General features: G+C 44.1%; 1 protein-coding gene across 9 annotated transcripts in view; it reads right to left on the bottom strand.

The window, feature by feature from the left end:
* LOC121289241 (choline transporter-like protein 5) overlaps window positions 1-15711 on the bottom strand; it is a 478732-nt gene that overhangs the window by 25398 nt on the left and 437623 nt on the right. For 8 of the 9 annotated variants that reach the window (XR_005945520.1, XM_041208474.1, XM_041208473.1 and 5 more), the window contains one exon: window positions 4816-4859. The exons of the other annotated variant lie outside the window; for it this stretch is intronic. Coding sequence is in view for 7 of the 8 variants with exons in the window: in XM_041208474.1 (XP_041064408.1) it covers window positions 4816-4859 (44 nt within the window). In the remaining variant the exon portion in view is untranslated. The remainder of the gene's footprint in view (window positions 1-4815; window positions 4860-15711) is intronic. 9 annotated transcript variants of the gene reach the window in all.

The following is a 15711-nucleotide window of genomic DNA, read 5'->3' as shown; positions in this document are numbered from 1 at the left end:
ATAAATAAAAAGAAATAAAACTTTAAAACCTTAAAATCTGAAATGTTAACTATCTCAGAGAGTAGGTTCAAGGTAAATAGAATACTTGGACAGTTTGATACAATTAGACAATAGTCAGTCATTAGATGGGGTCAGAGTAAAGCGGAAAGTATAAAAACCTAAATCAGGGTTAATGTAATATAATATATAGGAATGCACGGAGTGTGATTAATACGGTTAGTGAATTGCGGGCACAGGTTGACAAATGTAACTAAGATATTATTGTTATAACATAGATCTGGCTCAAAGAAGGGCAGGACTGGGCCTTAAATATTCCTGGGTACAAGGTGTTTAGGAGAGATAGGAAAGGAAGAAAAGGGGGCTAGTGTCAATATTGGCTAAAGATGGCATTACAGTACTGGAAAGAGAGGGTGTCAAGAGGGGTCAAGGATGGAATCTCCCTGACTAGAGGTAAGGAATGAAAAAGGTGCAAAAACATTGATCGGTGTAGTACATAGACCATCAACTAATGGAAGGGATGGACAGAAACAAATCTGCAAAGAAATTACAGATAGGTGCAAGAGTTATAAAGTAATTATAATGGAGAACTTTACTGGGATAGGAACAGTGCAAAGGGACAAGAGGGGCGCGAGTTCCTGGAATGCATTCCAGATAATTTTGTACAGCAGTATGTTTCCAGTCCAATGAGAGGGCAGGCACTGTTGGACCTGGTTCTGGGGAATGAGTTGGCCCAAGTGGATCAAATATCAGTGGGAGAACATCTGGGGGACAGTGACCATTGTATCATAAGGTTTAGGTTGGCCATGGAAAAGGACAAGGAACAATCCAGAGCAGGGATAATTAACTGGGGGAAAGCCAGCTTCGATGGGATGAGAATGCATCCAAGACGGGTGAGTTGGAATCAAATGTTGGCAGAACAATGGGCCACCTTCAAGGAAAAAGTATTGCAGGCAGTGTCAAGGTATATTCCCTCATAGGGGAAAGGTAGGACAATTAAATCCAGAGCATCCTGGATGATGAGACAGATAGAAGTGATGATGAAAAGGAAAAAGTGCATGTACAACAGATGTCAGGTAGAAAAATAAAGAAGGACCAGAGGGGAAGTGAATAAACTAATAAGAAAAGCAAGAATAGAGCATGAAAAGAGGTTGGCAGCAAATATACAAGAGAATCCCAAGGTCTTCTATAAGCATTTAAATAATAAAAAGGCCGTAAAAGAAAGAATATGGCAGATTAGAGATAAAAAGGGGGACTTGCATGTGGAGTCAGGAGGAATGGCAGAGGTGTTAAACAAGTACTTTGCATCTGTCTTTACAAAGGAAGAAGATGATACCCAGGTTGAGGTGAGAGAGAGTGTAATTGATTCATTAGAACAATTTACAATTGAGAAGGAGAAGGTGTTAGAAAGGCTATCTTTACTTAAAACAGATAAGATACCAGGACCAGATAAGATGCATCCTAGGGTACTGAGGGAAGTGAGAGTGGAAATTGCAGAGGCACTAGTGATAATCTTCCAGTCTTCCTTAGACACAGGGGTGGTGTCAGAGGACTGGGGAATTGTGAATGTTACACCCTTGTTCAAAAAGGGGTACAAGGATAAAGCCGGCAACTACAGACCAGTCGGTAGGGAAACTTCTGGAAACTATAGTTCGGGACAAAATCAATAGTCCCTTAGACAAGTGCAGAATAATTAAGGAAAGCTAGCATGGGTTCATTAAGGGAAAATCATGTTTAACTAACTTGCTGGAGTTTTTTTGAGGAGGTAACAGAGAAGGTTGATAAGGGCAATGCTGATGATGTAGCATATTTGGATTTTCAAAAGGTATTTGATACAGTGCCACACAATAGACTTGTGAGCAAAATTCTAGCTCATGGAATAAAAGAGAAAGTAGGCACTTGGACAAGAAATTGGCTGAGTGACAGGAAACAGAAAGTAGTGATAAATGGTTATTTTTCAGATTGGAGAAAGGATGTAGTGGTCAATGTTGGACCCTTGCTCTTCCTGATATATATAAATGACCTAGACTGTGGTGTTCAGGGCATGATTTCAAAATTTGCAGATTATATGAAGATTAGAAATGTTGTCAACTGTGATGAGGATAATCTTGAAATTCAAAGGGACATCAAAATGTTGGTGGATTGTGTAGACAAGTGGCAGATGAAGTTCAGTGCAGAGAAGTGTGAGGTGATTCATATCAGCAGCAAGAATATGGAGAAACAGTATAAGATAAAGGAAGAGTCTCTAAAGGAGGTGCAGGAGCAGTGTATATGTACATAAGTCATCGAAGATGGCAGAGAATGTTGAGAGATCAGTTAATAAAGCAGATAGTGTCTTAGGTATTTAGTACAAGAGTAAGGAGGTCATGTTGAACTTGTATCAGACATTAGTTAGGCCTCATCAGGAGAACTGTGTCCAGTTTTGGGCACCACACTGGAGGAAGGATATGAAGGCATTAGAGAGAGTACAAGAGGAGATTCACAAGAATGGTTCCAAGGGTTAAGAACTGTAGCTATGAGGATAGATTGGAGAGGTTGGGACTGTTTTCCTTGGAGAACAGGAGGTTGAGAGGAGACTTAATAGAGGTATTCAAGATCCTGAGGGGTATAGACAGGGTAAATAGTGAGAAAATGTTCCCATTCATGAGAACATCAAGAACTAGAGGACACTGATTCAAAATAATTGGCAAAAGGAGTAAATGTGACATGAGGAAAAATTTTTCACCCAGAGAGTTGTGGTGCCTGGAACAAACTTCCTGAGAGGGTGGTGGAAGCAAATCCGATTGAGGTATTCAAAAGGGAATTGGATTGCTACCTGAAAAGAAATAATGTGCAAGGTTATGGGGATAAGCAGGGGAGTGAGACTAGGTAGAATGCTCTTTCAGAAAGCCAGTGCAAACTCAATGGGCCAAATAGCCTCCTTTTGCAATATAAAGAACAAAGAACAAAGTAAAGTACAGCACAGGAACAGGCCCTTCGGCCCACCAAGGCTGCGCCAATCATATTGCCTGACAACTAAAACATTTTGTACTTCCGGGAATTCCAGACACTCACTACCCTCTGCGTAAAAAACTTGCCCCACACATCTCCTTTAAAGTTTTCTCCTCTCACCTTAAATCTATGTCCCCTAGTAATTGACTCTTCCACCCTGGGAAAAAGCTTCTGACTATCTACTCTGTCCATGCCGCTCATAATTTTGTAAACTTCTATCAAGTCGCCCCTCAATCTCCATCGCTCTAGTGAGAACAATCCGAGTTTCTCCAACCTCTCCTCATAGCTAATAATCTCCAGACCAGGCAGCATCCTGGTAAACCTCCTCTGCACCCTCCCCAACGCCTCCATATCCTTCTGATAATGTGGCGACCAGAATTGCATGCAGTATTCCAAGTGTGGCCTAAGCAAGGTTCAATACAACTACAGCATGACTTCCCAGTTTTTATGCTCAATACCCCTGCCGATGAAGGCAAGCATGCCATATGCCTTCCTGACTACCTTATCCACCTGCGTTGCCACTTTCAGTGACCTGTGGATCTATACACCCAGATCCCTCTGCCCGTCAATGCACTTAAGTGTTCTGCCATTTACTGTATAATTCCTGCCTGTATTTGACCTTCCAAAATGCATTACCTCACATTTGCCCAGATTAAACTCCATCTGCCATTTCTGCGCCCAAGTCTCCAACCAATCTATAAGGAGAGCGTTGTATCCTTTGACAATCCTCTTCGCTATCTGCAACTCCTCCTACCTTAGTGTTGTCTGCAAACTTACTAATTAGCCTAGTTACATTTTCCTCTAAATAATTTATGTATACTACGAACAGCAAAGGTCCCAGCACTGATCCCTGCGGAACTCCACTAGTCACAGCTCTCCATTCAGAAAAGCACCCTTCTACTGCTACCCTCTGACTTCTATGACCAAGTCAATTCTGTATCCATCTTGCCAGCTCACTTCTGATCCCGTGCGACTTTACCTTCTGTATCCCAGTCTGCCATGAGGGACCTTGTCAAAGGCCTTACTGAAATCCATGTAGATAACATCCACTGCCCTTCCATCGTTGATCATCTTTGTCATTTCCTCGAAAAACTTGATCAAGTTAGCGAGACACAACCTCCCCTTCACAAAACCATGCTGCCTCTCACTAATATACCCATTTGCTTCCAAATGGTAGTAAATCCTGTCACGAAGAATCTTCTCCAATAATTTCCCTACCACTGACGTCAGGCTCACCGACCTGTAATTTCCTGGATTATCCTTGTTACCCTTCTTAAACAATGGAACAACATTGGCCATTCTCCAGCCCTCTGGGACCTCACCCGTAGCCAGTGAGGATACAAAGATTTCTGTCAAGGCCCCAGCAATTTCCTCCCTTGCCTATCTCAGTACTCTGGGGTAGATCCCACCTGGCCCAGGGGACTTATCCACCTTAATATTCTTCAAGACGCTTAACACCTGCTCTTTTTTGATCTCAACATGATCCAGGCTATCTACACACTCTAAAGATTCTGTGATTCTGTGAAATCAGGGCAGGTGAGTTGTAGTAATGCAGTGAGCCAGACTCACATCTAGTTTGGTGGTTTAGTAAAGAGGGCTGAATCAGCACTGAGTTGAACTCAACGTGGGAAATCAAAGAGATGCAAAAAAAAAATCACAGCAAAAATTGTGACAGAAATTGTGTGACATCCAAAACTTGGGGAGTGGATGTAATAAAAGATCCTGACACAGGGAGTGAGTATAAAATGCACAGCATATGTAAACTGTATGCAAGACTTATTTTAATACACAATATGTAATTTTGTACAAACACAATCAGGAACTTACTGTGTGACAGGTTGCATTATTGCAAGTCGCTTTTCCAGAAGCACCTGACAAAATAAGTGAATACATTTTATCATATTTACACGTTAAATTCCATACAGTGACTGTGTAAGATGTTGCATGACTTGTGTTATTTGTACAGTCGAGCAAACTAAAGCCAGCAGAGCAAAGCATCAGATAAAATTTGAAAACAGGAAATTGCTGCCAAAAATTTTCTGAAAACTCTGAAGGTTTGCACATTGATGTGCGGCTCTCAGCCTGAGTGCTCAAAATAGATTACTGCCAAAAATCTTAACCTTTTAGTATGAAACAGCAAATAATATCAACAACAACTCACGCTTGTATAGTGTTTATAACCTAGTAAAACATACCAAGGCATTTCACTGGAGTGTTATCAAAGCAAAATATAATGCTGAGGCATATTTTATTTTTATTCCTTCATGGGATGTGGGCTTCGCTGGCTGGGCCAGCATTTATTGCCCATCCCTAATTGCCCTTGAGAAGGTGGTGGTGAGCCTTGGGAAGGCTCCTTAGGCAGCACCTTCCAAACCCACGACCACTATCATCTAGAAGGACAAGGGCAGCAGACAGATGGGAGCACCGCCACCTGGAAGTTCTCCTCCGAGTCACTCACCACCTTGACTTGGAAATATATCGCCGTTCCTTCACTGTCGTTGGGTCAAAATCCTGGAACTCCCTCCCTAACAGCGCTGTGGGTGTACCTACACCACATGGAACTCAGCGGTTCAAGAAGGCAGCTCCCCACCACCTTCTCAAGGGCAACTAGGGATGGGCAATAAATGCTGGCCCAGCCAGCGAAGCCCACATCTCATGAATGCATAAAAAGAAATGTTGATAGTGGGGAATTCAGTGATGGTAATGCCATTGAACATCAAGGGGCGATGGTTAGATTCTCTCTTGTTGGAGATGGTCATTGCCTGGCACTTGTGTGACATGAATGTTACTTGCCGCTTGTCAGCCCAAGCCTGGATATTGTCCAGGTCTTGTTACATTTGGGTATGGACTGCTTCAGTATCTGTGGAGTCATGAATGGTACTGAACATTGTGCAATCATCAGTGAACATCCCCACTTCTGACCTTATGAAGGAAGGAAGGTCATTGATGAAACAGCCGAAGACGGTTGGGCCGAGGACATAAGGAGATATTCGGCCAGGTGACCAAAAGCTTGTTTAAAGAGGCAGGTTTTAAGGAGGGTCTTAAAGGAGGAGAGGTGGGTGGAGAGTCAGAGAGTTTTAAACAGGGAATTCCAGAGCTTAGAGCCGAGGCAGCTGAAGGCATGACCACCTAGGGTGGATAAAGGATGTGCAAGGGGCCAGAATTTGAGGAGTGCAGAGATCTCAGAGAGTTGAAGGCTGGGGGAGATTACATAGATAGGATGAGACTATGGAGGGATTTAAAAGCAAGAGTGTGAATCTTTAAAATCTTGGAGCTGTTAGATGGGGTCAATACAGGTCAAGATTTCCATTATAAAACAAATTCAATAACTAATCCAATCCTTTCTTTTTAAACATATGTTTGTGGTCGAGAATTGTTAGCACTTGCAGGCAGAACATCTTAAAGTGAAGGCAGCTATCAAGCTCAGATATAGTACAATTAATGCAGAATAGATCTCTCTCTACTCTGCCCTGACAGATCCCAATCGTTAACAGCACCTCCTACTACACCAGTGTGACACTCTTCCGTTTCCCAGTGCCAGGCACTCAGCGCCTTTCCTGAGTGAGGATATGAAATAATGCTGATCTTGAGTTATTTTGATCTCTAAAGGCATGCTATTGTAATCTGTTTTGACACTGTACAAACATTCAATATTGGACCCTTGTTAAAAGAAAACAAAAACCTGTGAAAGTGCCTTTCACAACCCAAGTTATATCAAAGTGCTTCAAAGACAGTGACATACTTTTGAAGCGCCGTCACTTCAAGTGCAGGCATCATCTTCAAGGATGGGGGAACCCAGCACAAGGCTGAAACATTTTCCGCCAACTCAGCGCTCCTCTGGGGGTCCCCAGCATCACAGATGACAGTCTTCAGCCAATTCCAGTCACTCCACGTGATATCAAGAAAAGGATGCTCAAATACGGAAACAGCCCACTTCCATATGCAGCAAGAGCTGGACAACATTCAGGCCTGGCTTGATAAGTGGCAAGTAACATTGGTGCCACACGAGTGCCAGGTAATGACCATCTATGATGGTGTAGAGCATAGCCATCAGCATGGACCTGTCATGCCAAGTGACCTCCTTGGTGCTGCATCGTTCCATGGTTCTACAACGTAACATTTCTCTCTCCTTCCGGCACTTACCCTTATGTGCTTCCTCTCAACCCTCTTCATCTAACCCTGTCAGCATCAATATCTATAGGACACAGATTTAAAGTGCTTGGCAAAAGAACAGAAATGATACGAGGAAAACACTTTTTGCACAGTGAGTTGTTGGGATCTGGAATGCCCTGCTTGAAAGGGCAGGTTCAATAGTAACATTCAAAAGAGAATTGGAGAAATACTTGAAGGGAAAAATGTACAGGGCTATGTGGAAAAATCAGGAGAATTTCCCCTTAAGTACATCTCTGGTGTTTTCCTCAACCACTCATTGTGGTACTGAGTTCAATATTCTCACCACTCTATGGGCAAAGAAGTTTCTCCTGAATTCCCGATAGTGATTAATAAATCCAATCTTATATTTATGGCCCCAGTTTTGAGGATGAGGAAAAGGAAAAGACAGCACTAACATGATACATTTTGACTTATCCAGGCCTTGCCAGGGACTGCGAAAGATACACATGATTGACGGACCCACGCTTTCAGAAAACAGAATGCAAGGGGAACATATAGACGATGAAGAACATTGGCCCCGCGGTCCCAAAACCTTCCTCGGGGACCTCAGCCCCACAATTTGAGCTGTCTTGTGGAAATTCCCTCCATTCCTCCTCACTCTGCACAGAGGGGTTTCCTGTAAAGGGGTGCTGCAGACCCTCCACTTCCTCACCCTTGTCAACATACCTTGGTGATTTGTCCTGCTATCCAGAGGTGGTGGGGCGGGGGGAGAGAGGGGGGGGCTGCAGATGTTCCTGGTGGGAGGCTCTCTATGAGATAGTCCTCCCCTTTCCCATCAGGGATCTGGCATGGAGAGCAGTGCCGCGTAACAGAAGATTGAGGTGGTTCACCGACTCCCATGCTGCCTGTATTTTCTGCAACCTTGAGGAATATGTGTTTCCTGTGTAAATAGGCTGTGCCAGGTTGCAGCCCCTATTTCATTGTTTGAAGGGGTTGCTCCTCAAGTTTTGTTTCACTTCAGCCCCACGCTGCTGATCTTTGGCCACCCGGAGGAGGGCAGGCAAGGCGGAGGACTTCCTGACTTGGGTGCTCCTGGGATTGGCCAAGGTGGCCATTAACAAGTCCAGGCAGTGGGTGGTTGAGGGGGTTATTAGACCTGACTGCCTGTTCCACTCCTGTGACTATGTTCAAGCCCGGGTGTTCCTGGAAAGGGAGCGTGCGGTGTCCACTAGTATGCTTAACGCTTCCATGACCAGTGGACACCACAGGGGTTGGAGTGCATCATCAACCCAGGAGTGACATTTTGATTTAGTTAAGTTTCCTTTAAAGTTTTTAACTTCTGTTACAGTGCCCCTTTAAAAGGCTGTTAATTAGGTTATTAGTTTTGAGTACACCAAATAAACAAATGAAGAGTACAAATGATGAAGAGTTGGGGTTAAGGAAGGAACTCTAGACAGGGAGAGTGCAACCTATGGGGGTATAAGCAAGAGGTGCAACCATTGGGAGTGATGTTCACAGTGTGACAGGAAAAGAAAGAAGGTGAGTAGTTTGCATTTATATAATGTCTTTCAAACCCTCGGGACATAACAAAGCTTTTTTTTGCAGCCAGTGAAGTACTTCAAGGTGCAATTATTTTTATAACGTGGGAAATGCAATAGCCAAATTGCCCACAATAAGCTCCTACAAACAGCAGATTTCATAATGACTAGATAACCTGTTCATATGTTAATGCAGAGATTAATATTAGTCAGGTCACTGAGAGAGCTCCTTACGCTTCTCCAAATAGTGTACTGGGATCTCGAGATTGTGATTCCTTCAGCCCATGCTGGACCTGAGCCCAAGGATCAAGGCCTTCAACTAAAACACTGCATCATCAAGTCCTTGGTTAAACCTGTAGGAGTCAAACACCCACTGGGGAGAAGTACCCTGGCTTTCCACTGTAACATCAGAGAACACTATTCAAGCCTGTATAATTCCACCAAAAGAATGTCAGGACAAAGCCTTCAACCAAAACAACTCATCCAACAGGAATGAACATAATGACCGAAAAATTTTTACAAAAATAAATAGAAATGATTTCACAAGCTTGTGCAGCTTGCATAGCCAGGCTGTGTTATAAATAAGTATAAAACTCAAGAGTTAAAAGGGAGATGGATAACTCAAAATCTGATCTCTGTTGTCTACACCTGTCAGAAGGTATGGCCTTTAGATCGCTATCTCTGACAGTGTACCTCACCTATCCTTGCACAGCTGCAATCAGTAAGCAGATCAGATACTAAACCCTTGCTCTGTATATCAGATGGAGGCAGATACATGAGCTGAATAGGATACTTTACCAAGATATGCTTGTATCGCCAGATATAATCTGAGGTTGTCTAGTTATTTGGAGTGGGGGGTGAAATTCCTCTCCTGCTGGATAACTCTAGTGGAAAGCTAAAATTTAAAATAAAATTCCGTACAATTGTCAACGTGAATTTCATCTTTTTGGCTCTCCTATGGTGGGGGTTGTGTTTATGCTGGAACTTGAGCATCACTGCTCTTGGGGAAACAAGAAGATATTGCCTACTGATTGTTACTTACTAGCTCCTGCTGAAAAGCATTTGCATGTGAAAAAAAAAAATCATTTCTACAGAGCCTTCCGTGACCTCAGTATGTCCCAAAGTGTTTCACAACAATGAAGTTTCTTTGGAAGTGTAGTCACTGTTATAACGTGGGAAGAACGGCAGCCAATTTGTACACAGTAACAAAAACAAAAATAACTGGAAAAACTCAGCAGGTCTGACAGCATCTGCAGAGAGGAATACAGATGACATTTCGGGTCTGTATGACCCTTCATCAGAACTAAGACTTATAGAAATAAGATGAAATATAAGCTGGTAGATAGAGCTCGATAGGGGGCCAGTGATAGGTGGAGGCCAAGAAGAGACTGCCAAAGATGTCACAAACAAAAGGACAAAGGGGTGTTGACGGTGGAGATATTATCTAAAGGATGTGATAATGGGGACATTAAGGGTAGAAAGCAGGACGAGCAAGTGGCAGATGGCACTAGTGGGGGTGGAGTGGGTGGAAGGGATCGAAATGGGATAAAAGAAATAATAGATCAAAATAAATTTTAAAAATAGGAGGGAAAAGAAAAATATATTTGTAAAAGAATTATAAATTATTGGAAAAGGGGGGATTGGAAGGGGATGGGAATGGAGGAGAGAGTTCATGATCTGAAGTTGTTGAACTCAATATTCAGTCCAGAAGGCTGTAAAGTGCCTAGTGGGAAGATGAGGTGCTGTTCCTCCAGTTTGCATTGAGCTTCACTGGAACAATGCAGCAGGCCAAGGACGGACATGTGGGCAAGAGAGCAGGGTGGTGTGTTGAAATGGCAAGCGACAGGGAGGTCAGGGTCATGCTTGCAGATAGACCAAAGGTGTTTCGCAAAGCGGTCACCCAGTCTGCGTTTGGTCTCTCCAGTGTAGAGGAGACCGCAATGGGAGCAGCGAATGCAGTAGACTAATTTGAGGGAAGTGCAAGTGAAATGCTGCTTCACTTGAAAGGAGTGTTTGGGCCCTTGGACGGTGAGGAGGGGGGAAGTAAAGGGGCAGGTATTGCACCTTCTGCGGTTACATGGGAAGGTGCTGTGTGAGGGGGTTGAGGTGTAGGGGGAGATGGAGGAGTGGACCAGGGTGTCCCGGAGAGAACGATCCCTGCGGAATACCACCAGGGGGGTGAAGGGAAGATGTGTTTGGTGGTGGCATCATGCTGGACTTGAAGGAAATGGCAGAGGATGATCCTTTGAACGCGGAGGCTGGTGGAGTGATAAGTGAGGACAAGGGGGACCTATCATGGTTATGGGAGGGAGAGGAAGGTGTGAGGGCGGATGGGCGGGAGATGTGCCGGACACGGTTGAGGGCCCTGTCAACCAACGTGGGTGGAAAACCTTGGTTAAAGAAGAAGGAAGACATGTCAGAGGAACTGTTTTGGAAAGTGGCATCATCAGAACAGATGCGACGGAGGCGAAGGAACTGAGAGAATGGGATGGAGTCCTTACAGGAAGCAGGGTGTGAGGAGCTGTAGTCGAGGTAGCTGTGGGAGTTGGTAGGCTTGTAATGAATATTGGTGGACAATCTATCACCAGAAATTGAGACTGAGAGTTCAAGGAAGGGAAGGGAAGTGTCAGTGATGGAGCATGTGAAAATGATGGAGGGGTGGAAATTGGAAGCAAAATTAATAAATTTTTCCAGATCCAGATGAGATCATGAAGCAGCACTGAAGCAGTCATTGATGTACCAGAGAAAGAGTGGTAGGAGGGGGCTGGAGTAGGACTGGAACAAGGAATATTCCACGTACCCCATAAAGAGACAGGCATAGCTGGGGCCCATGCAGGTACCCATAGCCACACCTTTTATTTGGAGGAAGTGAGACGAGTTTAAGGAGAAATTGTTCAGTGTGAGAACAAGTTCAGCCAGACGGAGGAGGGATTGTTCGGGCCTCTGTTCGAGGAAGAAGCGGAGACCCATCAGACCATCCGGTGGGGTGGCGGGGGGGGAATGGACGTGTAGAGGGATTGGATGTCCATGGTGAAGAGGAAGCAGTTGGGGCCAGGGAACTGGAAATTGTTGATATGATGTAGGGTGTCAGAGGAATCACGGATGTAAGTGGGAAGGGATTGGACAAGGGGAGAGAGAATGGAGACAAGATAACAAGAAATGAGTTCCGTGGAGCAGGAACAGGCTGACACGATCGGTCTACCGGGACAGTCCTGTTTGTGGATTTTGGGTAGGAGGTAGAAGCGGGCCGTCCGAGGTTGGGAGACTATGAGGTTGGAAGCTGTGGAGGGAAGATCTCCAGAGGAGATGACGTCAGTGACAGTCCTGGAAACAATGGCTTGATGTTCAGTGGTGGGGTCACTGTCCAGGGGCAGGTAGGAAGAAATGTCTGCGAGTTGACGCTCAGCATCTGCAAGGTAGATGTCAGTGCACCAGACAACAACAGCACCACCTTTGTCAGTGGGTTTGATGACAAAGTCAGGGTTGGACCTGAGAGAACAGAGTGCAGCAAGTTCAGAAAGAGACAGGTTAGAGTTGGTGAGAGGAGCAGAGAAATTGAGACGACTGATGTCACGCCCACAGTTCTCAATGAAAAGATCAAGAGCAGGTGAAAATCCAGAGGGAGGGGTCCAGGTGGAGGGAGAATATTGGAGGCGGGTAAAAGGGTCTGTTGAACGGGGAGATGACTCCTGCCCAAAGAAGTGAGCACAGAGATGAGGGCGGCGGAAGAAGAGTTCAGCATCGTGCCGAGCCCGAAATTCATTGAGATGAGGGCATAAGGGTATGAAACTGAGTCCTTTGCTGAGCACTGAATGTTCAGCATCAGAGAGGGGAAGATCAGAGGGTATAGTGAATACATGGCTGGGGCTGGGATTGGAAGATGGGATGGGGACAGAGGGATAGGCAGGGGTGGAGGGTCCTGGATGGGTGTTAGTGTCGATTAGTTGTCGGAGCTTGCATTCCTTTGCATCTGAAAGAAAGAGACAAAGTTTCTTGTTGAGGCGTCGGATGAGACGAAGAATAAAATGAAACTGGGGGCAAGGACAGCTTAGAAATAACATGTGTCGGTGCTGCTGGAGGGAGAGGTCGAGTGTGTTCATATGGCGGCGCATGGCACTGAGTGTGGATCTCAGACTGTGATGAGAACAGCAGTCCGAGAAGCATTGTTTGTTCCGGAGATACCTGTAATCCTGGGTGGGTTCGAAACATGAGGGTTGGAACTTCAGTTGGAATCCACATGGGGTAAGTCGGAGACAGAGACAGTCACTGAGGAATGACATATGGCAGTGAGAGCGAGTTTTAGTAAACACCTTGTCAAACACCAGGAGAGGAATAGAAAGCAATGAAGGTGAATAGGGTGAAAGATTTGTTTTTGTTTTGGATTTCCAGCATCCGCAGTTTTTTGCTTTTATCTTACTGTTTAATTGACTGCCACTTCTCTTCAAGGAATGCCTACCTTGAAGAAGTATTGCTCTTCTCTCCGTCAGGATTTTCACCTCTCTTCTATTTTTACTTAGTTCTGTTGAAGGGTCATTCGGACTCGAAACGTTAACTGTGTTCCTCTCTGCAGATGCTGCCAGACCTGCTGAATTTTTCCAGGTATTTTTGTTTTTGTTTTGGATTTCCATCATCGGCAGCTTTTTGCTTTTATAGTAAATCCTGTCGGAGAGAAGAGCAATACTTCTTCAAGGTAGACATTCCTTGAAGAGAAGTGGCAGTCAATTAAACACTAAGATAAAAGCAAAAAACTGCGGATGCTGGAAATCCAAAACAAAAACAAAAATTCTTGGAAAAGCTCAGCAGGTCTGACACAGTACACAGTACACAGTAAGGTCCCACAAACAACAAAGTGATAATGACCAGATAATCTTTCAGTGATGATGGTTGAGGGATGACTGTTGGTTGGTTGGAGTCATCCCTTCACACAGAAGCACATTTAGAATCTTCCAGATTTTGAAGATGGTTCCTGGGGGTTTCCACTCAACCAAACTAAGCTCAACGTTTAAATTGCAAAAGAAACAGAACAAGGAAGTTCATAATTTGTGAACCATTGGAATCTTAACTCCAGTACAAAATTTAAAAAAAAATGCATGTGAATCATTTGGTTTTCAAATTCCCATTTGAAATAGTCCACCCTGAGAGGCAGCTGAGGCCTCAGTTTAACATCTCAGGTGAAAGATGAAAACTCCAATAGTGTCAGTCCAGGTTTTACACCCAACTCTTTGGTTGGGATCCCAGAAACTTTGCACCAAGACCTACATCGGTGAATATCTAGTGATGGGACCTGGCTGCTCTAGATAATACCCTTACAATTGATGCTCAATTTGGCTAGCACTCTCACAACATAATATTACCGCATGGGCACCACTCAAGCACATATTAAACCCCAGTCGGAGTCAGCAGGGTTTAAAAATGTCTTAAGCAGGTAATGCAATAACTGAGTGACAGTGACCTACAGCCTGTTCTTGCATTCCACCTGACCCTCTTTTCTAGTGACTTCAATGATCTGCATTCTCCAATGCCCCCTCCTCTCCACCCCTTCACCTTACTGCCCAGCTGCCACATTCTGACCAAAATAGCGTGCCAATAAAGCCTTACAGCTGGCATATGATTGAGTTCTGACACAGGATCGCTGGCTGATCCTCCTGCCTTCTAACATCATCCACTGAATCTCCATTCCACAGGTATAAGCAGCTAGGACTGACCTTTCCCCAATGTCAACAAGACATAGGTGGGGCAATGAGATGACTTCAAAATTCAACCGCCAGTGATTTGAAAGCTGAATATTAGCATGAAGAAAGATTCACTCTCACTCTCTCACATTCCCTGATCCTAATCTCTCTCTGTCTCCCTCACACATTCTGGGCCCACTCTCTCTCTCTCTCTCTCTCTCTCTCTCTGTCTCCATCTATCTTGCATGTCTTTCTTTCATTGTCTCCTCTCAGCTTAATACACTTTCTAAAATTTATATGATGCAAGACAAAAATCAAACCAGGTTTATAACCAGAATGCTGTGATTTCCTCTCATTCTCTCTCAGGTCCACCATGGAGGTAACTTTGAATTTTAACCAGCTCAGGAATAGCTGTAACAAAAACAGAAAATGCTGGAAAAACTTAGGTCTAACAGCATCTGTCGAGGGAAAAACAGAGTTAACGTTTTGAGTCCATATGGGAAGAGTCATACGGACTCAAAACGTTAACTGTTCTTCTCTCCACAGATGTTGTTAAACCTGCTGAGTTTTTCCAGCATTTTATGTTTTTGTTTCAGATTTCCAGCATCCGCAGTATTTTATTTTTTATCAGGAATAGCTGTTCTTTATTCACTCTCCAATTTCTCTTCCTATTCACTTCAACATTTTAAGAGATACAAGAGAGAATTTTGGTGCCTCAATTTTAAAATCCTGATCCTTGTTTCCAAATCCCTCCATGACCTCACCTCTCCCTATTTCTGTAACCTTCACCAGCTCAAAATCACTGCACTTCTGACATCTTGAGAATCCTGAATTTTTATCACTCCATCATCAGGGGCCGCTCTTTCAGATGCCTAGGCCCTAAACTAGGGATTACCCTCCCTAAACATACAGATATATGAAATAGGAGCAAAAGTAGGCCATTCAGCCCCTCAATCTTGCTTCGTCATTTAATAAGATCATGGCTGCTCTGTTTGTGTTTGGATTTCCTCATTCCCATCTATCTCTGATAACCTTTGATTCCCTTACCTAACAAGAATCTATCTATCTCAGCCTTAAAAATATTCAGTGACTCCGCCTCCAGCACCTTCTAAGGCAGAGAATTCCAAAGTCGCATAACCCTCTGAGAGAAAAAAATTCTCCTCATCTGTGCCCTAAAAGGGAATCTCCTAATTTTTGATCTGGGCATCACTGGCTAGGCATTTATTACCCATCCCTAATTGTTCTTGTTCAGAGGGCAGTTAAGAGTCAACCACATTGCTGTGGATCTGGAGCCAGATGTAGGCCAGACCAGGTAAGGACAGCAGATTTCCTTCCCTACAGAACATTAGTGAACCAGATGGGTTTTGATGACAATCATTTCATGGTTATCATTAGACTTT

Source organism: Carcharodon carcharias, chromosome 16 (assembly GCF_017639515.1).
Source record: "Carcharodon carcharias isolate sCarCar2 chromosome 16, sCarCar2.pri, whole genome shotgun sequence".
NCBI lineage: Eukaryota > Metazoa > Chordata > Chondrichthyes > Lamniformes > Lamnidae > Carcharodon > Carcharodon carcharias.
This window is presented reverse-complemented; position numbering and strand designations above follow the sequence as displayed.